At 48.5% G+C, this 25,373-nt stretch overlaps 9 protein-coding genes across 9 annotated transcripts; 4 read left to right on the forward strand and 5 right to left on the reverse strand.

Moving 5' to 3' along the window:
- Positions 1-7: 7 nt before the first annotated feature.
- N7503_005388 (uncharacterized protein) lies at positions 8-2,800 on the forward strand. The gene is made up of 4 exons (XM_057064935.1): positions 8-195; positions 267-2,147; positions 2,208-2,287; positions 2,342-2,800. The coding sequence occupies exons 1-4, from the start codon at positions 73-75 to the stop codon at positions 2,748-2,750; spliced, it is 2,493 nt and encodes an 830-aa protein (XP_056922678.1). The 5' UTR covers positions 8-72; the 3' UTR covers positions 2,751-2,800.
- Positions 2,801-6,350: 3,550 nt separating this feature from the next.
- On the forward strand, positions 6,351-7,091 carry N7503_005389 (uncharacterized protein; the record flags this gene model as incomplete). Its single annotated transcript, XM_057064936.1, has 1 exon — positions 6,351-7,091. The coding sequence occupies one exon, from the start codon at positions 6,351-6,353 to the stop codon at positions 7,089-7,091; it is 741 nt and encodes a 246-aa protein (XP_056922679.1).
- A 1,349-nt stretch (positions 7,092-8,440) lies between these two features.
- On the reverse strand, positions 8,441-10,494 carry N7503_005390 (alkaline phosphatase; the record flags this gene model as incomplete). The annotated part of the gene is made up of 2 exons (XM_057064937.1): positions 8,441-10,328; positions 10,382-10,494. 2 exons carry the CDS (start codon positions 10,492-10,494, stop codon positions 8,441-8,443), a joined length of 2,001 nt encoding a protein of 666 aa, XP_056922680.1.
- A 1,282-nt stretch (positions 10,495-11,776) lies between these two features.
- Positions 11,777-13,135, reverse strand: N7503_005391 (fungal specific transcription factor domain-containing protein; the record flags this gene model as incomplete). The annotated part of the gene is made up of 4 exons (XM_057064938.1): positions 11,777-11,829; positions 11,884-12,790; positions 12,864-12,932; positions 12,986-13,135. 4 exons carry the CDS (start codon positions 13,133-13,135, stop codon positions 11,777-11,779), a joined length of 1,179 nt encoding a protein of 392 aa, XP_056922681.1.
- Positions 13,136-13,590: 455 nt separating this feature from the next.
- N7503_005392 (Zn(II)2Cys6 transcription factor domain-containing protein) lies at positions 13,591-14,392 on the reverse strand (the record flags this gene model as incomplete). The annotated part of the gene is made up of 4 exons (XM_057064939.1): positions 13,591-13,856; positions 13,912-14,062; positions 14,186-14,231; positions 14,289-14,392. The coding sequence occupies 4 exons, from the start codon at positions 14,390-14,392 to the stop codon at positions 13,591-13,593; spliced, it is 567 nt and encodes a 188-aa protein (XP_056922682.1).
- A 763-nt stretch (positions 14,393-15,155) lies between these two features.
- On the reverse strand, positions 15,156-16,751 carry irs4 (the record flags this gene model as incomplete). The annotated part of the gene is made up of 1 exon (XM_057064940.1): positions 15,156-16,751. The coding sequence occupies one exon, from the start codon at positions 16,749-16,751 to the stop codon at positions 15,156-15,158; it is 1,596 nt and encodes a 531-aa protein (XP_056922683.1).
- Positions 16,752-17,008: 257 nt separating this feature from the next.
- On the forward strand, positions 17,009-20,674 carry N7503_005394 (uncharacterized protein; the record flags this gene model as incomplete). The annotated part of the gene is made up of 4 exons (XM_057064941.1): positions 17,009-17,514; positions 17,566-19,135; positions 19,195-19,455; positions 19,511-20,674. The coding sequence occupies exons 1-4, from the start codon at positions 17,225-17,227 to the stop codon at positions 20,672-20,674; spliced, it is 3,285 nt and encodes a 1,094-aa protein (XP_056922684.1). The 5' UTR covers positions 17,009-17,224.
- Positions 20,675-20,930: 256 nt separating this feature from the next.
- On the forward strand, positions 20,931-24,278 carry N7503_005395 (DNA ligase (ATP) DNL4; the record flags this gene model as incomplete). The annotated part of the gene is made up of 7 exons (XM_057064942.1): positions 20,931-20,992; positions 21,045-23,155; positions 23,207-23,338; positions 23,389-23,521; positions 23,576-23,681; positions 23,736-24,174; positions 24,259-24,278. The coding sequence occupies 7 exons, from the start codon at positions 20,931-20,933 to the stop codon at positions 24,276-24,278; spliced, it is 3,003 nt and encodes a 1,000-aa protein (XP_056922685.1).
- Positions 24,279-24,513: 235 nt separating this feature from the next.
- N7503_005396 (RidA family protein) lies at positions 24,514-24,983 on the reverse strand (the record flags this gene model as incomplete). Its single annotated transcript, XM_057064943.1, has 2 exons — positions 24,514-24,809; positions 24,872-24,983. The coding sequence occupies 2 exons, from the start codon at positions 24,981-24,983 to the stop codon at positions 24,514-24,516; spliced, it is 408 nt and encodes a 135-aa protein (XP_056922686.1).
- Between the last annotated feature and the right edge of the window lie 390 nt (positions 24,984-25,373).

The raw sequence follows: 25,373 nt of genomic DNA on the forward strand, positions 1-25,373 counted from the left end.
ACTACATTAAACCTTGAAAGAGCTCGTGTCCTGTTCATTCTGACATTACCTGATGATACTACCTTCGCCTCCATGACGCCCAAGGGATCGCGCAAACGAGCGAAGCCCAGTCCTTCTGGCGCGGACTCACCGTCCCCCGCATCCCCAAACAATACTGGGCGAGACCGCTCCGACTCTCAGCCTCAAGGACGTGCGGTGAGTCTGCGTTACCAAGAAAATGAAGTCTTTTTGCTCTCTTATCTAACAATGTGCTATTGTTGCTCTAGAGTTGGTACCCTGGATCTTGGTCGACTGCCTCACGAGTGTCCAAAGCGGCCCCAGTTACCGAGGTTGCCCGTGAGAGCATCTCTGTTGCCCAGAACGTTGCCTCCAGCCTCGCAGAATCCTCAACCTCCCTCTTTAACTCGCCGAAAAGAAACAGAGCGCCTTCCATTCAATTAATTAAGAAGGCTGGCGCATCCACCCGTTCGCTCCCTGCAAACGTGACTACAACCAGAGTCAACATCGCTTCGGATGGGTCAGCATCTACAACGGCTCTAGACAAGCTTGAGGATAATTCAGTGGCAGAGACACCAGCAACAGATAAAGATTCATCTTCTGCTCCCACCAAGCACCAAGAAAAAGCCGCCGAAGGACAAGAGCCGGCTATTGGCGCTAGTCCGGAGCCCAACACATTGCATGCAGGACATGCAGCTGAGCAACCCAGCGGTTGGTTCTCATGGATCTATCCCACTGGATTCACGCAAAAAGAGACTGTGAGCGACCCTGAAACCACGGGCCATGTCGAGAGGCCAAGCGACAGCACCCAAGCTACAAACAATGCCGATATTGAAACAAACATAGCGAATCCAACTGAACAAGGGAAACAATTGGAACAAGAACAAGACAAACAGCCAGCCCAGACCGAAGTGGCAAACGAAACTACTTCAACTGCGCAGAAACGCTCTTGGTTGCAGATGTGGTACGGTTCCTCGGAAAGTAAACAGGAAGAACAGGCAACAGCTGGATCGGGTAACCTGCCTCCCACGGAATCAGATTCGCCAATGACCAAAGACGTGGATATGTCACCAAAGGATCCCACCGGAGGGCGTGAAGAGGCAGCTGGTCTGCCTCAACCCCCGGCTGGAACCATGAAGTCTTCAGGATGGTCGTTCTGGTCGAAAGATCCAGCAAAGAACGCCATGCCGGGAAAGCCGCAGGAAGTTGAGGCAGTCGAGGCATCAGTAGCGCCGAATACTCCATCTCGCTCAACGGGGCTTGAACCAGATCCTGAAGCAAATGTAAACATCACAAAAAAGGGCAGCCTCAAAGTCAAGCCGCTCAACGATAGTCGTTTCAAGGACGGGGCTATATCCACAATTGAGGCGACATCTACCCTCACACCACCAATAGAGCCTCGAGCTATCGACTCCACTGCTTCAAAACAGCTGCAGAACATTCTGCCAAATCAAGTGCTACCCCGATTCGAAGACACATACAAGCTGGAAGAATCGCCCTCTTTGTTGCAATCCCTCGGCCGATTTCTACACTACAGCAAGGGCCCTGAGCACAATCATGTGTCCCGGGTTAAAGAACCACCTCGAATTAAACGCGCTCTCGCCATCGGTGTCCATGGCTACTTTCCTGCCCCATTAATCCGTACCGTACTTGGGCAACCTACGGGGACATCCATCCGGTTCTCCAACATGGCAGCAGAATCAATTCGAAAATGGACAGCAGACCATGGATACTCATGTGATATTGAAAAAATTGCATTAGAAGGGGAAGGGCGTATTTCAGAGCGAGTGGACTTACTATGGAAGCTACTCCTAAATTGGATGGAAGAGATTCGCAAGGCCGATTTCATTTTGGTCGCATGTCACAGTCAGGGTGTACCTGTATCGATTATGCTAGTCGCGAAGCTGATATCTTTTGGCTGTGTCAATGCCTCACGGGTGGGCATATGTGCTATGGCCGGTGTGAACATGGGCCCCTTTTCTTCTTATCGCTCCAGATGGATCAGTGGGTCTGCCGGGGAGTTATTTGACTTTGAGCTACCGTCAAGCAAAGTATCCCAGGACTATGAAGCTGCATTGAGATGTGCACTTGACTTTGGTGTCAGAATCTCTTATGTCGGGAGCATTGACGATCAACTCGTCTCCCTAGAGGTATGCAAACGATACCCGGACCGTCAAATTTTCGCAACTCCCACTAATGGCCTGATGCAGTCTTCGTTATTTTCTCCAATTGCCCATCCTTACATCTACCGGTCTGTTTTCGTGGATGGTAGAGTGCATGCACCAAGCTTGTAAGCTTCCCTCCTGAAATAAAACCCTCAAATGATGTATACTGACCTCATCAGTGTTTCTCACCTTGTTGGCTTCGCCCTGAAACTTAGAAATCTTGGTATTCCAGATCACGGTTTAATCCGCGAACTCAGCACCCCGCTGGCCGGCAGTCTCTATACAGGCGATGGCCATTCCCGTCTGTATGATGACGAAGCTGTATATTATATGGCGATCCAGTTCGCATTGGAAACATCCACCTCCCGGGATGCAACTTTGAAAATCAAGCGATCCAATCCTTCTGCGGCCTCAAACCCGTATATCCTCCCATTTGCGATGCGTGGCCTTCTCGAGGAAGAGCACGTGCGTCGTGAGCTACAGGAGGAGACGACGGAGCTTCTACGTCAGTTCGATGATTGGAAACCATCAAGCAAAGTCTTAAAGGATGTCAAATTCAGGCTGGAGGGTATTCGGTCGAAGCTGTAAATCGCCCTCCTCTCCCCAAGGACTCCAAATTTTCGGTCTGGCTACCCCATTAACTGGTACGGTGGGCTACTTTATGTTCACCTAGCGTTTATACCGTTCTAGCGAAGAATTAGAGGAAATATATGGCGTTTGCATCTTATCAAAGCTTAGCTCTGCTTCCAGTGAACATACAGGACAATGTCTGCCAATTTTTCAAGTACCCTTTTTGAGCTAGTGGCCACCTCACGCCACCTTTAATTCTTACTCTTCAAAACAGTTACTTCAAGCCCTTTGTCTGAGTGGTCAATTTGTCAATATGCCCGGTCACCTGGAATCATGACTTAACAAAGGGTTGTCGTAACCGCACTTGCAAAGCAGGGATGTCTCAGTCCTCATCTTTTTTCTTTATTTTTATTCAGATAATGGCTAACCCTCAAACCAAAAAGGGAACCTTTTGTGATACTAAGAGTATCAAGACATACCCAAGTAGACTGACTGGTGAGCCCGAAGGCCTGCGACCGTTTCCAGAAAATTGAGCACGTCCAGTCTTCTCGTTTCATTCCCCTGGTTTGGAATGGGCCATAACAGCCTGGATAATCGCAAGCGGCGTCCTCAGATTATTCAGCCTTTCTCTTATGGAATTCGTCTTTCGGAAGGGGGTCATATTTAGATGGCTGCAAAAAAGGAAAAAGCCTACAATACATGAATTTCGATCTAGAAACGGGACTCTCCTGTATCTCGCAAGAGATATGAACAATGAAAGAAAAGCAAGATAAATTCAAGGCGTCGTTTGTGGCTCTTCAGGCTATTCTGACTTCCTCTCATACATCCCATTTGCGAGGTAGAGGAGAGTCCCACTCCCAGATTGGAAGATGAATCACAGTCAGTTTTTTGGACCCGCGATCTAGAAATAGGTCAACGACAATCGGCCCGAGGGCTGTCATGAAAGCCGTAACGGCCTCAACTTGACCCGAACCAGGACTCCTGGTGTCTGACATTGCTCAGGGTTCGTCACGGAGTAGGCAGACAGAAGAGCAGAAGTGCGGGATGAGATTAGAAAAATGAATCTGTTGAATCTGGTGGAGACGGTGGCAAGCCTTCGCTTGGTGGCTCGACAGGGCAGGTACGACCATTGCCGTTTCGCACCGAGACCGTAATCATGGTGCAATGCTAAGCGTATTCCTTGATCGTTGGATCAAAACAGACGATTTTAATTCGGGATTCCCCAATTTGGAGATTAGAATCTCCTGCGCCTTGAAGACAATACCACCCCCGGCCCATCTTGCCATGACAGTTCGATAATGCTGTGCTGCCGAGTGTGAGACACGTTCCGAAAAAAACATGCTCTCCTAGGGAAGAGCTTGGGAAGAACTTAAGCCCTGGCTCATTCGATTACATCTCGAATCACATGCGCGGATCATCCACCATCTCACTGGCTTTCAATGTCCTCTGACATGTCCTGACATGCTGGGCCCTCCACCGGTCATCCTCTAGGTCCAACCCCGGCTCTAAATAGAGGATAGCATCTTTGTTCTATGAGTCGAAACCACTCCAGATCTTGACATTCGGTGTTGGCAAGTCAGTATGTTGCCAAGGGTGAGTTCTCAAGCAGACATAGTAGAGGTAATACTGTGACAAATGGCGAAGAAGTCTGATTTGGTGGTCGATCCGCAGAGGTTCTCGCCCGGCGCTGTACGGATGATGCCCGGCGCACAGAAGGTTTTTTAACATAATCATTGAAGCCGAGAGGAAGCCATAAAATGGTGGGCCGCATAAAGCCAGGCAAGGCGTATCAACGAGTAACTGATAGCTGGAATGAGGAGCACAGGCTCCAATGAAAGTGTATCCAGTGTCCTTGGCAGAACAACTGATTCATTGAGCAATCAGTGCTGACATTTTCTCGGTACTCCAGAAATTCTTTCAAGTCCGGCGCACCTAGCTCTCTCAAAGTAAAGAGCTTCGTCACGGTTAGTCATAGACAAGATGTGTAAGACATATTCCGAATCTTCTTCGGAGAATATAATTAAGAGCAGATCAGAGCGCTTGCGTCATAGTCACAGGTAGGCCTTTAGGTCAATAGATAAATAAAGATGTCAACTCTCTGTACTCTAATAGTACCAACCTGATATCAAAACTATTTATCTGGATTACCTACGAGGCGTTGACTTTCGGATGTTCAATATACATTGATTTATCAATCGTAAGTATGATCGGGCAGAATTTATGGACTAAGAACAATGACAATGAAGTACTGGACAAAGACAATCTATTCATACTAAAGCAGATGCTTTGTTTTTATTCTCTTTATTCTTAGCTGAAGAATAGTGGAGCCACGAACCATGGTTTCGATATAGATATGAAGGGATGTATTGAGCAAGAATAATAAAGACCATTCACGTAAGTAAAAAGGTCCTAGTGCTGTTTCAGAGATCTCTACTACCAAAAGAAATATACTGGACTCGATATTTCAGGTCCATCAATACCTATATTTGGGAATAGTAACTCTTTATCACCAAGCCTCCAATTTTGAAATCAAGGAGAGTAGGACAAAATCAGTATATAGGATAGATCTATCGCCAATGTCACTAATACTGTATTTAGTAGCACGAGCGTTCCACAAATAAACCGGAAAAAAGGGAGACGAATGACGGTTTGCTGTCATTCTCAGGTATGACTTGAATATTCCCTCAGCATACGGCATGTAAATGAGATCCAATATGCCAGGTTTTGCCTAGCGTGGGATCGGTCACACCAAGGTGCACATATTTGTCAACTCTTGGCATTCGGGGTTCCTCGGGGTCCACATAGCTGCGAGTTATAGATAGTTCAGTTCAGCTGAGACGGGAAAGACTTCCCCCCCCCTCTTCCTCCAATCACCATTTACGGGAGGAGCTGAAGGCTTTTTAGATTATCACTAGCTTCTAACTAGGAAGGGATAATGCGTGTAGGCTATAGGACTGATAAGCTTCACAATTATATAGAGGTGACTTGTGTGTAACGAAATAAGACGCAGGTGATAAATCTCAAGACCAACGCGTCTTGACTGGAAGAAGATGAAAAGTGAAATTGACTGATATGAATCGGTCATGCAAAGTGCAGCTGTGAGGTGTTCCGATATTTGAGGCAAGGTATGATCCTGCAGAGACGATCTACCGAGACTATAAAAGCTAATCTTTCCGAGGGCCTCTGAAGTCCACTGCTGATCACGAATGATTTCCAGGGTTATGGAGAAGAATGGGGGTGTTTTAGATCCGATTGATTTTATTAGTGTAACAGTGTTGATGTTGCCGACCTCGTTAGTCTTGTTGATCTTGATGATGTCAGAACCATTCGGACATTAGCTGTATGAGCGATTGGGCTTTTCCAAGTAAGCATCCTGCTCGGTGACGTATAGGAAGGTAGGCACGATGAGGTATGTCTGTTGAGGGCTAATATAGGGAGGAAAGGGGGAAAGTGGTAAAGTATAAATAAGTTCTCCTTTGCCCAACATTCATGTCTTGCTATTCCTTCATATCATTCAGTCGCCCCTACCCAACAAACAGTTGTACGCAACAAGCCACCGCCAACTTTTGAAACCGTTCTAATTGACTGCGCAATCTTTTTTCCAAAAAATTTCACACCATGATTCGTTGGTGCTCTATCTTCGCGGTCATTAGCCTCTTGGCCGCCAGCACCGTGGCCAGCCCAGTGGAAACTCTCTTCGAAAGGGACGACAATGCAGGCCTTACCTGTAGCACCAGACAAAATTGCAAGAGCTACTACAAAACCGGTCTCACGACATGCGCCTCTGGCTACACGCAGCAGCACATCGAGGCCTCTGGTACAACGGGAGGTTCGGCCTGCACAAAAAAATGCACCAAAGACGAGGAAAAACAATGTTTCGCCGAGAAATGCAAGTACAAAACATCTGAGTGTGACAAGTATCCGGCAAGTGGATTTTGCAAGGATGCTCTTAATTGGTGCGAGACACCGATCAAGATGGACAAGAGTATCTGCACAGGACTCTATATGAGCGAGCCTGTGAGTTACGACGAAACGAAGGGAACATGTGCTCCGGACAGCAGTCCAGAGGCAAACGTCTCAAAGCATCTTCGCATGAAGATGGAGCGGGTCGGGTTGGCACTTTACATGGAATGCAACCCGGTTACCATCGATGGTGCGAAGTATATTGTGAAACATGTCAAGACCAAAACTGGTCTAACTCGCTGCTCGAAAGTGGATTACACACAACCCGCTCCCATTATGACTTGCGAAGCATCCGATAACCTGTGGCCTGAAATTAAGGGTTATGCCGAAGAGGCTTGCAAAATTGCGGAACACCCTGTTGGAACGGAGACTCGGTTTGAAAGTCGCAAAGTTTAGTGTTTTGAATGGCTTTGAGCCGATTACCATTGATCGATAGGAATGAAACGAGGATTTTTTGCGCGACATATCAAAATATATTCTAGATAAGGTGTACTTCTCGATCAAGATCATATCAACGAGTCTATTTTGAATAATATTGTGAGCGACTAAAGTACGTACGTGATAAGCGGGGTGATCTTCGCCAAGCTTCTTCTTGCTTGTCTCTATCACCTGTAGCTGTGAGTCTAGCATAAGGTGATTAGTGTAGGTTAGTTTAGGGGAAGGGTGTCACTTATGCTCGTTAGCATAGGCCGGGGTACTTACTAAGCATACACTAAGCATGCCTCAGTAGCCCTAGAGGATTCACTAAGTACTCACTAAGCGTGCCATATATTAGTTGTATATCATCCTAAGCGTGATCACTAAATTTAACCGGTGCTCACGTTTACTAAGTGAGCCTGAGGCTAATCGCTGATCCAATAATATTTTGATGGCCCTTAATTACCGCACTATCTATACTTCATGAGGTGCTTAATCTCCTATCTCTTCTTTTAACACTAGAGTTGTTACGGCCTAGACAGGACGTTAGGGCACGACACCCAAGCAGGACTATATACCCCCTGCAATAGTCCGATCTTGCCCCGATAAGTACCTGTATGACTCGCTAAAGCAGGGTTTTACCCCTCTCTAAATATATCTCACGCACATAAGGAATCAAGGAATTTCTTAAGAAGTCTTGATCTATTCTACGATCTGTTTTATGAAACATCTTTGACCTGTCCAGGTGGTCCTTACCTAGTCAAACACCCCTTTATCCTAATAGTCCTCATTATATACTTCGGTATCCGGGATAACCTGACCGGGGATACTACTAAAGTAGTAAGGAGACTTTACTATCATTTTGATATCAGTAGCTAAGAATTAGCCTTAACGACTCTACTTATGCTGTTAGGTTAGGTTAGCTTATTCCTTATGGTGTTGATGGTATATTAATGGTGTGTTGATGGTGTATTAATGGTATGTTAATGGTATGTTGATGGTGTATTGATAGAAGTATTGATAGAAGTATTGTGGTTAAGTGGTAATGCATGGTCGGGCGGTAGTGGTGGTTAATATCTAGACCTTGCCATCGGTCGACCAGCAGCTTACCACTGGAAGTTACGGTGGAAAGGCAGCTGTTTCTGGCGCCAGAAGCTGTCATTTTCGGCGTCATTTTTACAGGTCCTTATATCCTATGTATAGCATTTTCTTTCTTTCGTATATTGTATTCTTCTCTTATATAAAGGGAGCTGTCAGACGTGGCTCGAATTATGTAACACCGCCATGGCGGTTCCCAATCAATCTAACGTTGGGGAAGGCTTGCCAGCTTACTTCACCTCCGACAACCCCAGGCATTCCGCCATGTAGAAGAAGATGTCGATTGAGTTGTACACACCTCCGAACAGCTCTTGACAAGGGCCACGGGCAAAGACCGGCACGTCAGTCAAGGAGTGGACACCCTGGCTCGCATCAAGTGGCAGGGTTCCATTGACCATAAAGCCAGTGACGGCATCCTTATAATTAGCTATGTATCCGTGCTTCTTGTCCTCCACAGCAGGTGTGCGGGGACCCTCCCTGTGAATACGGTAATCCTCACGGTGGTCAGGGAAGGCACCAACACCCGCGTGGAGGGTATATCTCGGGTCCCACTGGGCGGGGAAGTGGACGCCTTCGGAGTAGCGGAGGGCGTTGGAGCCGGTGATAGTGTATTGGGACAAGCCGGAGTTATCGTAGTATCCGACTGCGTTGCGCTTGCTACGATCGTCTGTCTGCGCCTCCATGTACTCGGTGTCGACGGAGCCAGTCACGTCGAAGCCGTGGCCGTGGTCGGCTGTGATGATGATGAGGGTATCGTCGAGCTCGCCGAGCTTCTCGAGCTTCTCAATTATTGCCCGCACGGTATCGTCGAGCTCGAGAAGCTCGCCGAGGGACCGGTCATAGTCCAGAGTGTGCATCTGCTTGTCGATGCTGGCGGCCTCGGACATCAGGAACCAGCCGTCCTTGCGGTGGCGCTTGTCGAGAACGTCGACAGCCTTGAGGGTCATCTCCTTGAGTCCGGGCAGGTCGTCTGCGTCGCGGCCAGAACCATCGGGGTAGTTGCTCTGGTTGTAGAGGTTGGATTGATAGACGTTGCGATCAAGCCAAGTAGGCAGATTTTCCTTCGCGAAGACTCCTAGCAGTCTCTCATCATTTGGGGCATTCTCCAGGGCAGTATTGTTCCAGGCGACGTTGTAACCCTTCTCGGCGAAGAGCTTGTAGTAGTCGCGGGTTTCCTCACTCTTGATGAAGTCCTCTGCACCAGCGCCAAGGAGCACATCGGGACCGTTCCAATTTGTCCACTCGTAGTCGGTCAAACTTTCGTAATAGGCGCTGATGACATGGTCGTAGTTGCCGCGGTCGCTAGTATGAGCACCCAACCCTGCAGGGGTGGCATCTGCCAAGAAGGCAGTTGAGACAATGCCGACACCGGCGTTCGGGTTCTTGCGACGGTAGATTTCTGCAATTGTCTCGAACTTCGGGTCATCGAAAGTGTCTTCGGAGGAGTCAACGTAGACACCCAAAGCATTAACGGTAGTCTTGTGGCCGGTATAAAGGGCGGTGGCGGAGTTGGCCGAGTCAGTAATGAATGAGTCCATGGAGTGTGTCATCTGATGTCCCAGCACAGGGAACTTGTCCATTGCCATATTTGTCATGTATTTGCCATTGATGCTACGATGGGCAATCAAGCGGGCTGCCGTAATCATGTTGGTTGTCATGCCGTCTCCGATGAACATAACGACATTCTTCGCGCGTCGCTTGGTAGGGAGATCACGAACAACCCAGTTGGCAACAGTCTTCTGTTGCCCGTAGTAGGTCAGGGTAGTCTCGTACTCGCCGGGCTCGTAGAGGGCAATTCTGCGATAGATCTTCGAGGTCACGTTAACAAGAGAGGGCATCTCTGCGTCCTCGGCGAATCGGTCTGCTTCTATTAACTTATGTGTTCCCCGTGGACTGGATGTTAGGAAGGTATTACCTTCAAACCATGTAAAGTTCCACCTTTCCAGCTCAGGTTCATCTATCTTGAAGTATTCCGATGCGGTGAGAGGTTTCTTGCCCTTCTTCGCGATGGTGAAGGTAAAGTTCTCGTCGGGCTCTCCAACACGAGCTTCGGAGCCATTGACGGGGGAGTGTACTTCAAGACGGATATCAAAGTACTGACCAGCAAGGAAGTCAACCCTATAAATAGCTGTTAGTTGTTAGGAACTAGGCGCAATTAAATCATCACGTACTGGTCCGGCGGGAAGATACATCCCAAGTCAGGGCAACCACCCAAACGCTGGAAGGTCTGGGCTGCTGCAAATGAGGCAAAGCATGCCAGCGCAGAGATTGAGGAGACACGCATCTTGGTAGGGCGATCGTTCTAGATCCGAGATATTTGCGCTCAGCGAGAATGCATCTCTGTTAAGTACTACGAGCTTGAAGCTAATTTTGAGCGAGTCTCCGGCCAAGAGCCTCTCGCCAAGATAATCCAGGATATTTAACTCTCCGAGGTATACCCTCACTCCAAGAGAGGGTTATTGCGAGACACATGTTTTCTTTCGGAACGAATAGAACATAAGCCAGACCTGCACGTGCGGAATCTTGAAGTTTGTCTGGGAAGATTGAACCCCTTCGCCAAGCCTTGGGAGCGGAATGCCAAGCCAGATTATCTAACTCCAGGCTATACACCAAGACTCCAGGTCTTGGCGATCTGTTACACGTGGGACAAATGAGAGATAGGATGGAATGACAGTCCATCAGCTCCATCAAGATCGTTTAGATACTTTAATAAGCCCTGACGTGTCCGTTCTAATATATTAGATCATCTAAATCTAGTCATTCGTAAGAATTGGAAAACCTGAAAACAGAGGTAATATACCACAGAACATCTTTCCTTTACTAGCTCCGTCTATATATACCCCGGAATTTGACAAAAACTAAACACGCTTAAGCGAACTACAGTACTTCCTAGGAGCATTCGTAAAGATCAGACAGGTGATACTTAAGGTGTAGCCGAGAACAAATGAGCAGAGCCAAGTGTTCCTAGGAGCAAGGTGCTAGATAGAAGCTAACAGGCCAAGAGTTGCTACCCATTCTGTTTAATCACGTTATCCATTGTAAAATGAGGATAGTACGTAGTCAAGTGGGATAATGGAATTCTTTTTTTGCGCGAGTGGGGCCTTGGGGCTTATAGCTGGATGGTCATGCTACCCCCTAAGGTACCATCTTATTTTGTTATACAGAACCAATCAAGAACGAGAATCACATCGAAGTCTTGCTCTTTTGGACATGATCTCGATCACGCTCGACAACCTTAGATTTGAGTGGTGCTGACTGAGCGCCCTCATGAAAGCGGCGACAGCCTAGATCCATAGGAAGGCGACAGACATTATCCTATCTATATAGGTGCATAAAGAGAACAGTATTTTGCTATTACGTGTGCGCTGCTATTATAAAGTTCATACTAAGATACATGTATCATGAAGAGGAATTTGAAAGAGACTCAAAACACCTGTTAAAACATCGTATGCTTCTCGCTATGAACACGGGGAAACAATAGAAAACGAGTGGGGAAGTGCGTATTAGGAATCGCTGATGGTACGCCGAGTATTGTGTGTCGCTTGAAAAGCGGGCAATGGAATTCTTTAAATAGCTGGGTTCGGCGGGAACGCCGTTTGGTATGCTCCTTGAATCTCATCTAGAGCAAGATTAGTAATAGTGATAAGCACAATAGAATTGAAGGTGAAATTACCTCTCATCCCATCCAAAGCTTCAAAAGCCAATGAATAGTTGGAAACAGCCCCGATAATCCGCTGCAGACCTTGCCGAAGCTCCTCGACCAGTCTGTCGATCGAGTCACTCACAATCTCAGTTTCCACATCCGGGGACGCCTGGTTTGCCACACGAGCCTTGTAGAAAATCATAAACATCGCGTAACTACTCTGCATCAAACAACAAGCAAAAGAAGGCATAGTCCGAGGTAAGACACTGCCTTGCTGACGCGGTTGTTGATGTGTTTCAGGTAGTGGTTGCGGGTACGGTAAAGACTCGAACAAGTGTGAGATGAGAATGGCAGCGCGAAGGCAGATCTTGGCGGAGTGCTGCGTGCTGTATGGGAACCCTGTAGCGAAGGGATATTGTGGGTATTGAGGGATGTAAGGATGAATGTCTGATGAGGTGGAGGAGTCCGATGGGGTCATGTATTCAGCTGATGAAGCTCGCCGGAATTGGTCCAGATTGCTGCATGGACATGAGACACTGTTGATTCCTGTGCCCGATGATTTTGGAGTGAGGACTTGGGCTGTGTTAGTAGCGTTGGCGGCTGTTAAATCGCAGTGTCGTTTGACGAAGATGGGAATATCTGAAAAGGCGCGAAATCGATGAGTTTTGATTTGGGCACTAGATAGCTTGATCCTGGACATTGTTCGTATACATTGTGCTGTGATGGTTTCGCGGCAGTCGCCGAAGTCTGGCTCGTGTGATGTGATTGGGAGGATTTCGGTTTGTGCAAGTACGGAATTTGTCCAGGAATCAAGCTGTTGCATCCGCTCAAACATGTAGTGCAGGCCTGACTGCGATGCAAGTGTTTTATTTAGATCGGCAATAAATTGTGTCGCTGATACCAGCACTTGTTGTGCTTGTATCAAGATGGACCATCCCTAGGAACGTGTCAATTCGTCAATGCTTCGAAAGCACCCTTGAACGACAGGGCTTCGAGATTGTAAAACAAACCTCAACATCAGATGCAAATCGTGGATATGGGGTTGTGAATTGAGGGTCATTAATGACAAGAGTGGGGGGCTGTTTCATGATTAGACATATGTTCACATTTAGCTCGAGATGACTGGACTCACAGTTGTGCTGACGATGGCGCCTTGTATAACACAGTAGTACGTCATCCACCATGCTCTCCGACGGGCCTCGCAGAATTCGTCCTCTTCCACGTAGTCATGGAGTGACTTGTCTAAGGCCAGAGCTAATGCTTGTCCTGCGCGGTACCTCATCTTCAACAGGTTTCCTCTTTGAGAATATTCATACACCGAAAGAATTAGTAGAGCCAAAAGAGTTTCCAAATCTTCTGGGGTCTGAGGATGAAGCCTTTCTCGGTTGACCGAAGGCCGTGGAGTCGATAGGGCCTGCCCGGGGTCAGTTGATGATATATCAAGATCACATTCCGTTTCTATGGCCGTATTGGCCAATTGCGCGAACGCGTTGGCGTATGTTCTGCGCTGAACAAGCGAGGCAGACGACGATGAATCAGGATCATCAGGGTGCGGAATCAGTGCTAAGACTGCCGATATAGCAAGACTCAGAGGAGACTGCGGCTTGTACATCATCAGAGGCTCTGATGATGGGTCAGAGCAAGCAAGCGGACATTGTAAAGGGCGGTCTCGACATTGAGGTGCCACTCGCGGTGGAAGGATAGGGAAATAGCAATGAATGAAATCATAGTAGGCGTTTAATCTGCAAGTATGATCAGAAGCTTTCCTACACGCGCCATGGGGTCGGGATGAACATACATTTCTGGCTCACTTCCGTAAGTTCGTACATAGCACTGTGCGCCAGTCAATGGCGACGGCATAAGTTCCAGGGGAACATGAGCGGCATCTGCATCCCCAGCATAGTAACCCTGGAACAGAGAAGACACTTGCTGAGGGAAGTCTAGATGCCGTAATCCTGCGCCTGGCAGAGAGAGTACATCGATTTGTGTAAACATCCCCGACGCTGTGGAGCCATTAGTACCACGGCAAAGTAAGTGATTGGGCCATCGCAATCTTACGTTCTTCAAATTCAGCGGAGATCGTCGCAAACTGTGAACTATCCTGTTGAGCCGCATCTTCCTCAGGCGACGGGGAGGGCCTTTGCTTCTTCGTCCGAGGCCCACCCCGTTTGCTGGGTAGATAAGAGCATTTTCGGCCTTTGTTGAGACACTAAGACGAGGCTGTCAGTACACGTAAATTGCGATCAGTCCCATCATGCAAGGAAACAAATATAGAAACCCGCCGAGGAAAGGCGACAAGTCACTAGGAAATATTTTCCAGGTGGAAACCTACGTTAGAACACGGCTCTTGTCCACCGCATCGGGTTCGTGAGGCGCGGCTGAAGGCGGGAATTAGCGAAATCTGTGCATTGGCTTGGACCCGGGGCGTTACGTACCAAGGCAAACAAGCTACCTTCACGGGCGGTTTGGCGAACTTCTTGCGAATCGGCCGAAGCGCCGTTGACACAAGCCCGCTCTCGTTGTGAAAAGCGTCGACCATGGCGAATCACACGGCCGGGATGGCATGGGGCGATACTCCGCAATCCCCGCCCTGGTCGTTCTGTCGCACACTTTCTATTCTTACTAGCTCTCGGGGTCTGGCGTTCAGGTCGGGGTTTGCTCTCCACACTCCTAGGTGCTTAAATCGTTGAGCTGACCAAATTGCGCATTTTGGTGTGGGAATCTGGACAGGTGAAGAAGTGCTTCCTATGATATAGAAACGGGTGCGCTGATTGCTTGATCTTTCTGGATCCAAATCCCGAGCCGTGGAGATTCGGGATTTGCTCGCGATGCCCACAATTTGTCACGATCAAGAGTTCCCTTCGTGCGCTTCGACGATCGCTGTTGAGAATGAAAGTAAGACGATCTCGCAGAATCCATGGGAATCATTAATTTAGCATTTCCCCCTGAAACACCAAACCCCGTGGTCACTATGCCAGTGGCGTGCACAATTGGTGATCACATGACGGTGGAGATCCCCGATTTGGAGATCGAAACATGCGTCAATCCACAGACTAAAGCACTCAGGAATCTTGGTACGGAGTACAATAACCCTAATCACATTTAGTTGGAATTCGAGAGGGGCAGAAAGGGGGGAGGAGGTTCGATTAAACTTTCTCGTGGAATACTGTATGTACTGTTTCTTATCACAGAGCTCTGGAGACAACACTTGAATGGAAGATTTCCCAATGGTATGTATATTTTGCTAGTTGCGATCCTGCGCAACCCTCATACAGTTCTAGATATATGATGGATACAAATGCCTATTTCCCAACCGAAGAGAGCTTGATGCCCGTCACATACCGTACACTATCCCAGACACTGTCCGGAACATGGACTGGCAGTTTATGACCCTTCAATTGCTGATCAATCAACCACATTCCAACGACGAATTCCTCTTTCGTCAAAAGTCCAATACCCTGATTATCCACGAGGGCCCACACCTGTTCTAGTGCCGTGGATGGCAAACGGCTGCGGGACCAGATCTCCCGCACTACAAGGTTCAACACCATCTCTGAAGGTGGAGGCCACCTCTCGGTCCCACTCAGCTTGAACTCAGATGGAATGAGTAGTCCCTTATTGGACGCCCAGACACCTTCGTAGCGCTTGCGTTCCTTTTCAGTCACTTCTCGTCGCCATCGTTTCCGATCTCCTTCGTGGTGTTTGTGCGGGTGTTTGTGGAGTAATTTCATTTTATGTCGCCCTTTGGGGTCGACATCGCTGTTCTTCGGCCTGCCGCGGAGAGTCATCGGCATACCTTTCGGTGGGCTTGGAGTTCTTGACATATCGCTCTTTGGCGATTGTGCTAATGCAAGAATCGACCGAGCCCGTCGCCGGCGTGGAGGTGGAGGAGGGGCTTGAGAAGCCTTTGGCATGGGGGATGCACGAGCGGATGCGAGGGAGGAGGCGACAATGGCATTGGAGAGAGCCTCTTCATTCATCCCCCCTGCTTCACTAAGCGCGCTCGAACTGCTATTGTGTGAAAGTCCCGATATCGATACCATGCTCGGTGTTGGTCGTAATGAGTTTGTTGTGGGAATCGGTTTTCGTAGTGAGGCCTGCGAAGAGGCTGTAGACCGCGGGGGAAGTGGGGGGGCTTTCAGCACCACTTGGTCTGGCAGTACTACAGAGATTCGAGAGGAGACGGATGGTTGAGGACTTGTTGTCCGACCACGGATACTGCCAGCGCGAGATGGACTTGATGGAGCTCGGATGGACGGAGACCGTCCATAGCCAGGGATTCGTTCGAAACTTGGAGGGTCATCATCGAGCACTCGGTCCGCAGGGTATTCAATCGTGGGCCTTGGCCTAACTGGGACGGGGGAGCGTAGCTCGTGACGCGGTCCTGGCGACCGTGGCTGAGGTTGTTCAGATTGTGCTCTGCTTGCACTACGCATGGCTCCGAGTCGGGCAGCATCGTTGGTCGGTTCCTGTACTTTCCGCCCGGGGGATCTTTCTGCGGCCAAACGAGCTGCGGCCAGGTGTGCTGCCACTTGTTCTGGGCCTGGGCTTCGGGCTGGTGACTTCGGGGCTGGCGATTTCGATAATGAGGGTGTTCGTGGTCGTCCTTGAGTACTCCGTGTGGCTGGCGGAGCGAGCGAGTTACTGCCAGCAAACCTTCCAATCTTATCCTTCACAGAGCCAACTTCAGGACCTGACTCGGAATCCATCTCTTTGTCCGCATGGCGATTCATCCGACTGGCAAAGACGGCCGCGGTGGCAGCGGACGACTGGGGGTTCACATTGGATGGTGGACGGGATTGTTGAAAGGCGATCGCTGCACCTAATCGCGCGGAGTCATTCTTTCGGAAGGCCGGGGGAGCCAACCGCGGGTTCGAGGCGGCGATCTCGCCGTTCATGGAATCGATCTCCAACAGAGGTTTGGGATTCACCACCGATGATGATGTTGCTCTAGCTTTTTTTTTTCCAAAGAATTTCACTGCAGTGGGAAAAGAAACAAATGACGCTGATGGCCCACTTTTCGATATTGCGACCGTGCACTTCACTGCCACGCAACCGCATGTACTATATTGGACCGGGGTATCCTATGTAGACTCCGAAGTCCGTATGTACATTTGAGGAATACGATTGAATCCATTATGTCGATCCATGGATCTTGGAATCTGTCAAAAGATCGATAAAGTCTCGTGGAAATCCGTACCTCTCGGGCCCTGAATAAAGTTCCGACGATCGAAGGACCAGCTAACCCCAGATTCATTTAACCGAAGTTCGTTTAAAATGTCGAAGCCAATCGCGTAGCGCTTTCTCCGCTTCTCCGCATGTGGAACGGTTTTTAGAGCCCCCGGTCTCCCCCTCAATTTTAGGATCTGGCATGATCCTGTCCCTGCAGCATGGTACGGAGCTGCATCTTTCTATTGCAGGCGCCATGCTGTCGGACGACAATGCCACCCCGGATGAAACCATGGATACGGACGTGGATGTGGATGCGCATGCTTCAAGTGGAGAACAAGCCGAACAACCCTTGTTGAACTCGGGACAGGTGCAATGTTCGGTTTGTAGCAGCACATTTCGCCGACCAGAACATCTGAAGCGCCATTTGCGCAGTCATACTAAAGAGAAACCGTTCGAATGTGCTCAATGCGGTCGGCATTTCTCTCGGACGTAGGTCATCACATGCCACGTGGGAAGAGACAGTGGACTCATCATATATAGAGATACCCTCCACCGCCACGAACTAAGCCACCATAACCCAACAACCGACGGCGGCAAAGATCGCACACATCGGATTACCGTCAAAACCTTTCGCGCATGCTTCAGTTGTGCGACAGCCAGAGTCCGATGCAGTGGGGGTATGCCATGTGGACGGTGTGAAACCCGGACACTCGAATGCCAATACCCCACGGAGAGACGTTCTAAAGCAAGAGCGAGGAACGGCGCACGAGGAGCGCCTGTATCAAGAATTCATGATCCGGATTCTCATTCTCCAATACGATCTCCTCGGACCCAGAGACACAATTCGTCTGCTCAGGTGGAACATGGAACACCTTATCAGCTCGCCCAATTCTCGGTGAACGACTTGAATGACCCACCATCGACAAAGCCCTCGATGGAAACTTTTCAAAATACAATTGGCGCCCTCGTGGAGAATACACCGTCAGATGGAAGGGGCTCGGCGTCGGGGCCTCCTGATCCCCGGTTATACTTACCACCCTCAAACCCTTTGTCGTCTACAGGGCCGTTGCCAATGCCGACATACCCCAACGGAGAATATCCTGGAATGTCAAATCCGAATTTGCCCAAGATGTTTGCCGTTGAGACGTCAGCTGGTCTTGGCCCTGAAGGAAGGGATCCTCAATCGGGCATACCAAATTCGGGGGTCGATATCGAACTGGATATGACGGGGAATCCGGAGATTGGTTTGGATTTTGATCCGTCATTTTTCGATCAATCTATGATATCCGCTATCAACTGGCTTCCTAACGAGCTTTTCGCTGGACCTATGACTAGTGACCAGGGCCAAGACTCCAGAGCCCCTTCGCAATTTTCTCAACCAGCTCTTCCAGAAAACTATATGGCTCATATAGCATGGCAACCACCAGTCATAAATGCTGATCAAATTAGTACGTCAGTACCTGAAAACATCTCCCAAACGCCATCTGGAAATCTGTCTCTAGGCACTGACATGGGAAGTCCACGACGCCGAAGTTCCCATGTTCCCAGCGAAACATCGCTCCATTCTGAATCTGTCGATTCAACGAAACGATCAGCGGACTACTACGTCGATGGCGGCGGTGCTCGGCTTCCAAAATACAGAAAGAGACAGACACACTGGTCGACTTCATCTGCCGACGTGAATTCTACCAATGAGTCTCTTTATGAAGCCAAGTCACACCGATTTGACTTTCCCAGTACACATGAAGTCAACATGGAAATTATTTCAGATGAAATGATGTCCTCTGTCCGGAAAATCGAATCCACGACTTATAACGAAATATACCGCAATTTTATCCTGCTTTGCCGAAGCGAGAATCCATTTTTTGAAATGTTTGAGACTGAAAATTTTCCGTCCGCAGAGGATTGCAACCGGTACCTCATCTGCTACTTCGATTCTTTTCAGGCAGTATATCCTATGGTTCATCTACCTTCCTTCAATCCTAATCACTGCTACTGGCTCTTGACTGTGGCCCTTGTGGCAATCGGCTGCCACAGTTCAAACACGCCAACAGCAGACCAGCATACAGCTGCCTTTCATGAGCTGATTCGGCGTGCTCTTCATGTCGAGGTAAACTAGTCAAATCATCCTTTTTAGTACTTAGCTTGGCTAACAATCTACTTCTACAGAAAGAACGATACCGACCTGGCCAGGATTCTCTTGATCTAATCCAAGTCATACTGCTAAACTGTATTGGCCTTATCCACAGCGGAAGTGAGCGAGCTAAAGCATCCGCCTTGAGCTCTTTCAAGGATCTCGTGACTCTCATGAACCGCGAAAAGTTATTGGCGATGGTAAAACCAAGCAAAGTGCGTGGCTCGTCAGATGATGCTATATGGATGAATTGGGTCCAAGATGAAGTTCGGAGACGGACTGGCTACTGTATCTGGGTATGCACCCACCACTTTATACATGAAATGGGGAGTTACTGACACGCCCACCAAGCTTTTGGACTGTACAATTGCTTATTACTTTGACGACCGACCACTTTTATCCCTCGATGATGGACAAGCTCCATTACCTGCACATGAGACGCTGTGGCATGCCAAATCTGCGGACGCGTGGAAACAGCTATGGGAAAATCCAGCTAGCGACTTTCATTCGCCGAATCATTCCCAGGCTTCTTTTCGGACTTCGCCGTACACAGTCAATGAGTCTTTGTATGATGCGGTGCACATACTCTACATTGAAAAGAGGCTGGTATCAGGTATTGGAGAATTTAGTCACATTCTTCTCATACATGCTCTTTATCACCGCATGTGGGAAGTGGGCGATTACTTCCGCAGGCCGCTTTCCTTCTGGAACCCGACTGCCAAGAAGCAATCTCGTGAGACTGCTATTCCGATTGGCTCTGTCTGGCTTCCAGGAATTCCATCATATTCTAAATGGCGCAACAGCGCCTGTGATTGCCTCGACATCCTTCACTGGACTGCCAATAGCACCATTGCCAAAGCCGCTGGACTGGAACATCCAACTGTTCTTCATCTTCATGCTGCACGGCTTGTTTTACTGGCACCATTTCGGGAGATTCGCTGTCTCGCTACCTCTCTAGCGTTCAACAAGTTACGGTGGAGTAGACGAACTCACGCCATTGAGTGGCAGTATATATGGCGCTGGATACGTCATGACCAGTACAAAGCTCGTTTATCAATAATTCACGCTGGGGTGACCCTTTGGCACGTTCGACGATACTCCACGAATGCATTCCATGAGCCAGCAGCCGTGTTCGTCGCCGTGCTGACACTATGGGCGTACGGGTCCTGTCATGTGCATGGACCAATGGATACCAGCCCCAATTCGCAGGCTTCGAGAGCGGTTCCATCACAGGAGCCAAGTTTCATTCATCTGGATCGTCCCTGCGATGATGAACTGGTCCAACTATTTGTGCGAGAAGGTCACTCGATGCGAGGCAATATCACAGGCGTAGGAGATATTTGTGCGCCCGAGGGCCCAGAGAGGGTTCTCCGTATCGGCTGCGAGATTTTATCTAAATTGACTGCATGGGGAAGCTCCAAAAGATCCATAGCGATTCTGAGTCACTTGGCTGATTTGGTGGCACGGAATCCAGATGGGGAGCAGAGCCGCAATGTCAATGCGGATACTCGCTAGGCTTGAATTTCGCTTTTGCATCTTTGTTTTTCTCCCCCACAATATACCCCATGAAATGTAAAATAGGCTTGAGAAGGGAATAAATGATTTTACTCGCGGAGAAAGTAAATTAAAGATCTCTACTACATGTACTACATTGTGTAGATAGTCCCTGAGTGATGTCACATGGGGCGCTTTATCTTATCGCTATCGCTGCCTAGAGCTAAAAACATCCGGGGAACTCTCATCTTTCCTTCTCTCTTAAGCTCATTTCACCATGGATTCCGACGAGATTATGCCTGGGCCCGCTCCAAATCTGGATGAGGATCTTGACGAGAAGTAAAGCTTACGTGGCGCCAGACTTATATCACCGTTAACCGCTATAAAATAGATATCCAAACCGCCCGCATAATCACGCCCCAACACTTCCATTCCACGAGCTATACTTGAAGCTCTTTGACAACCTCAGTCAAATTAAGAAGAAGCCAGCGGTATCAGCTCCAGCCCGAAGGAAAGCTGGGCCCAATGCAGGCCATGCCAGCTCGAACCCATTTGAGCTCCGGCACGATGTCATCTCCCGGTTTATCTCACGATGGCGCAAAGAAGTCGGCGACGACATTTATCCGGCCTTTCGGCTGATTCTTCCGGATAAAGACAGGGATCGTCCGATGTATGGGATGAAGGAAAAAGTAATTGGCAAGATGCTCGTCAAGATCATGAAGATCAACAAAGAATCGGAAGATGGCTACAACCTGCTCAACTGGAAGCTGCCCGGGCAGTCTGCTGCAACCCGCATGGCGGGTGACTTTGCTGGACGCTGTCATGATGTTTTATCCAAGCGGCCCATGCGAACCGAGCCGGGCGACATGTCAATTGAAGAAGTCAATGACAAGCTGGATAAGCTATCTGGAGCCTCAAAGGAAGAAGAGCAAACGCATATAATGGCCGAGTTCTATCGGCGTATGAACCCGGACGAGCTTACATGGCTCATCCGGATTATTCTTCGCCAGATGAAGGTCGGTGCCACTGAACGCACATTCTTCAATGTCTGGCATCCGGACGCCGAGAGTCTGTACAGTATTTCTAGTAGCTTGAGGCGTGTTTGCTGGGAGCTCCATGATCCTAATATCCGACTTGAGGCAGAGGATCGAGGAATTGGACTCATGCAATGCTTTCAACCTCAGTTGGCCCAGTTTCAGATGCATTCATTTGATAAAATGATCCTACGGATGCGTCCGACAGAGGATGATCCCGTATTCTGGATCGAGGAGAAGATGGACGGTGAAAGATTGCAACTTCATATGGCTCCTGATGAGTCGATTCAAGGCGGTCGCAGGTTTGCCTTTTGGTCCCGCAAAGCCAAAGAATATACTTATCTCTATGGAAATGGGATCTATGACGAGAACGGAGCACTGACAAGGCATCTAAAGGATGCTTTTGTGGATGGAGTGCAAAGCGTGATCTTAGATGGTGAAATGATTACCTGGGATCCCGAGCAAGATGCGATGGTCCCATTTGGGACCCTGAAGACGGCAGCTTTGGCTGAACAGCGCAACCCGTTTTCGAATGGACCGCGGCCTCTGTTCCGAATATTTGATATTCTGCATCTCAACGGGCGTGATTTGACAAAATACACACTCCGAGACCGTCGCAATGCTTTGCAGAAGACCATTAAGCCCATCCATCGCCGATTTGAGATCCTGCCTTATGAAGAAGCGACCACGGCTGCTGAAATTGAGACATGCTTGCGGAGAGTCGTCGCTCAAGCTTCGGAGGGTCTCGTCTTGAAAAATCCCCGAGCACAATACCGGCTGAATGAGCGCCACGATGACTGGATGAAAGTCAAGCCCGAGTACATGACTGAGTTCGGTGAATCTCTCGACGTGGTAGTCATAGGAGGCTACTATGGTCAGGGCCACCGCGGAGGCAACCTTGCTAGCTTTCTCTGTGGGCTACGTGTCGACGACAATCATTCATCTCAGGGCGGTAATCCCGAGAAATTCTGGTCTTTCTGCAAAGTTGGAGGTGGGTTTACCGCTGCTGACTACCAGGAAGTACGCCACCACACAGATGGCAAGTGGCAGAAATGGGATTCCAAGAAGCCGCCCACTCAATTCATAGAGCTGGCCGGTGGAGATGCTCAATATGAAAAGCCAGATATGTGGATCAAGCCATCTGAATCGATCGTATTATGCGTGAAGGCGTCGTCTATATCCGTGAGTGACGAATTTCGCATGGGATTGACACTCCGCTTCCCCCGCTTCAAGAAGGTACGGAAAGACAAGAACTGGAAGACCTCGCTATCAGTCCAGGAATTCTTGGACCTCAAGTCGAATGTGGAGAAGGAACAGCGTGAGAAGGAGTTCCAGGTGGACAATTCTCGCAAGCAGAAGCGTGTCAAGAGAGCAGTGAAGAAGCCTTTGAACATTGCAGGCTATGATGATAAGGAGATTGTGCAATATGCGGGGCCATCAGGCCATATTTTTGATGAACTAAACTTCTGTAAGTATCTAAAGCCCAGGCATGGCTTCTCACTTGCTGATACCGCTCCAGTCATTATGACAGATGCCGGTGCTCCAGAGAAGAGGTCCAAAGGCGAATTGGAGCAGCTGGTCAAAGCCAATGGTGGCAAGGTGTACCAAACAAACACGGCTACATCAGACACGATATGCATTGCCGATCGAAGTAAGTTTGACTGTAAAGAGGATAACCAAAAATTTCTGACCTCTTTTCAGGGACGGTCAAAGTAGCATCGCTGCAAAAGCATGGTGATATCAATCTCATCAAACCGTCCTGGGTGCTTGATTGTGTCAAGCAGAACGAGAAGGATGCAGGCCTGTCCGACTATCTGCTTCCTTTTGAACCCAGGTATTTTCAATCAGAACACAAATCAGATTCTCAGGTACTGATCAACCCTTATAGACACATGTTCTTTACCATGGAAAACCGAGATGATGAGATCAAAGTAAATGTCGATCGATTCTCAGACAGCTACGCTCGGGATACGAATGTTGATGAGCTCAAAGAGGTCCCTCTTACCCACGCTTCCCAGACTCATAGTACATACTGACCGTACATCTAGATCTTGAATAATATGTCAAAGGACGAGCAAGCAAATCACACTCTTGATTCTCGCACATCGCAAAGAATAGAGAATCTCATCCACGACAAAATCAATGCCGGGTACACAGCTCCTTGTGGGTGGCTTTTCCGCCGTTTTACATTTTTCTTTTTCGCAAATGATGCCAGCACCGAGGAAAACCATTCAAGCTTCAAAACTGATAATATGCGTCTGCAGCTCGCACGAAACACTGCACGGTTTGGGGGAGCAAATATCACAACGTCCCTCGAAAGCTCTGATGTTACTCATGTCATTGTAAACCCAGAGAAACTGTCATCGGGAGATATTGCTTCTCTACGAGAGTCTCTGGCTGCAAGACCTGGTAAAAAGGTCCCATATCTTGTCAGTGTAGCTTGGGTGGAAGAGAGCTGGACGAATGGAACATTGTTGGATGAAGAGAGTAAGTTATAGTTTGGCCCTTCCTTGATTTCCCTCTAAAGTATCTTTGATCATGCGTATGGGATCTAACCTGTATGTTACATAGGATTTAATGTTCCTCGATGAGCAGCTTGATGTTGAAAATCTATAGCCTTCAATGAAAGACGCTTGCTCTGCAAGCTTCGCTTATTTATATACTTGTGCTATCTCAGCCTTCCGAGCCAATGGGAGGGACCTCTGCTGAACTTGAAGTTCTTAAACGAGGAACCAGTGCAAAGAATTTCCAAATAACAGCCTTGAACACGTTTCACATCAGTCACTCTACTATCGACGGGATCGCTGTGTTCTGCTTAATTAGGTATTAATTAGGTACATGAGCCACAACCTCAATCTCAACCCTCATATCGTCCTCCCCGAGTCGAGGGACCCCAACGCAAGTCCAAATGGGCTGATGCCCGGGCATATATTTCTCAAAGTTCCGCACCATAGCAGCTAACGCTTCATCATTGATGGGCACATGATATGAGTTGACACGGAAAACCTGGTTCCAACCCTCCCCACCGGCGTCTTTGAGGTTGTGTTCGACGTTGGCGAATGCTTGATCGATTTGTGCATTGATTTCCTTGTAGAATTCTCCCGTTTCACGGTCCCAGCCACCTATGAATATACAAATCAGCAAACAAACTAAAACTGTACCGAATGTCTGATTGACAGCTCACCTTGGCCTGCGCACTCAATCTGGTCGCCAATTCGCACGGCTTGGCTATATCTGAACTTCTGGCGCTTCTGCTCGCCTACGCCTTTATAAGAGAAATACTGCAGATGGGACATTGTTATGTTTCTTGATGATGAGATGATACTCAATTAAATTTTGCTATAATCTGAGATGTATAACGTGGGGTATATGCCGGAATATGCATTCCGTTGAACCTTGTTATCCCCAGTGGGGCGAGACCCTTGGTGGGGCAACGGCGTTGATTCTAAAGGTGCAGCTTAAAATGCTGCGGGCAAATCGCATCTCTCGAGTTGCTCAAGTTGCATATGGTATGAATAATTTATTATTGACAAAACATTGGCGATCGCACTGTTCCTGTTTTTTATAGACCTCAAATGCGATCATCCTTGCAGACACACTTTCCGATGTAGATCCATGCCCTGTACAGTATTGTTTCTGATTGCTTGTTCTCGCGAAAGGATATCCCTGTTATAGGCCATTCGAAG

This window comes from Penicillium pulvis, assembly GCF_028828015.1.
Source record: "Penicillium pulvis strain IBT 33274 chromosome Unknown contig_23_segment0_segment0, whole genome shotgun sequence".
Lineage (NCBI taxonomy): Eukaryota > Fungi > Ascomycota > Eurotiomycetes > Eurotiales > Aspergillaceae > Penicillium > Penicillium pulvis.

What these genes read in the sequence shown, in the direction of transcription:
- N7503_005388 (XM_057064935.1), top strand. Translation starts at nt 73, where the DNA reads ATGACGCCCAAGGGATCGCGCAAACGAGCGAAGCCCAGTCCTTCTGGC. An exon ending in CTCAGCCTCAAGGACGTGCG is followed by an intron (nt 196 to 266) that starts GTGAGTCTGCGT and finishes TTGTTGCTCTAG; the next exon opens with AGTTGGTACCCTGGATCTTG. An exon ending in ATCAACTCGTCTCCCTAGAG is followed by an intron (nt 2,148 to 2,207) that starts GTATGCAAACGA and finishes GGCCTGATGCAG; the next exon opens with TCTTCGTTATTTTCTCCAAT.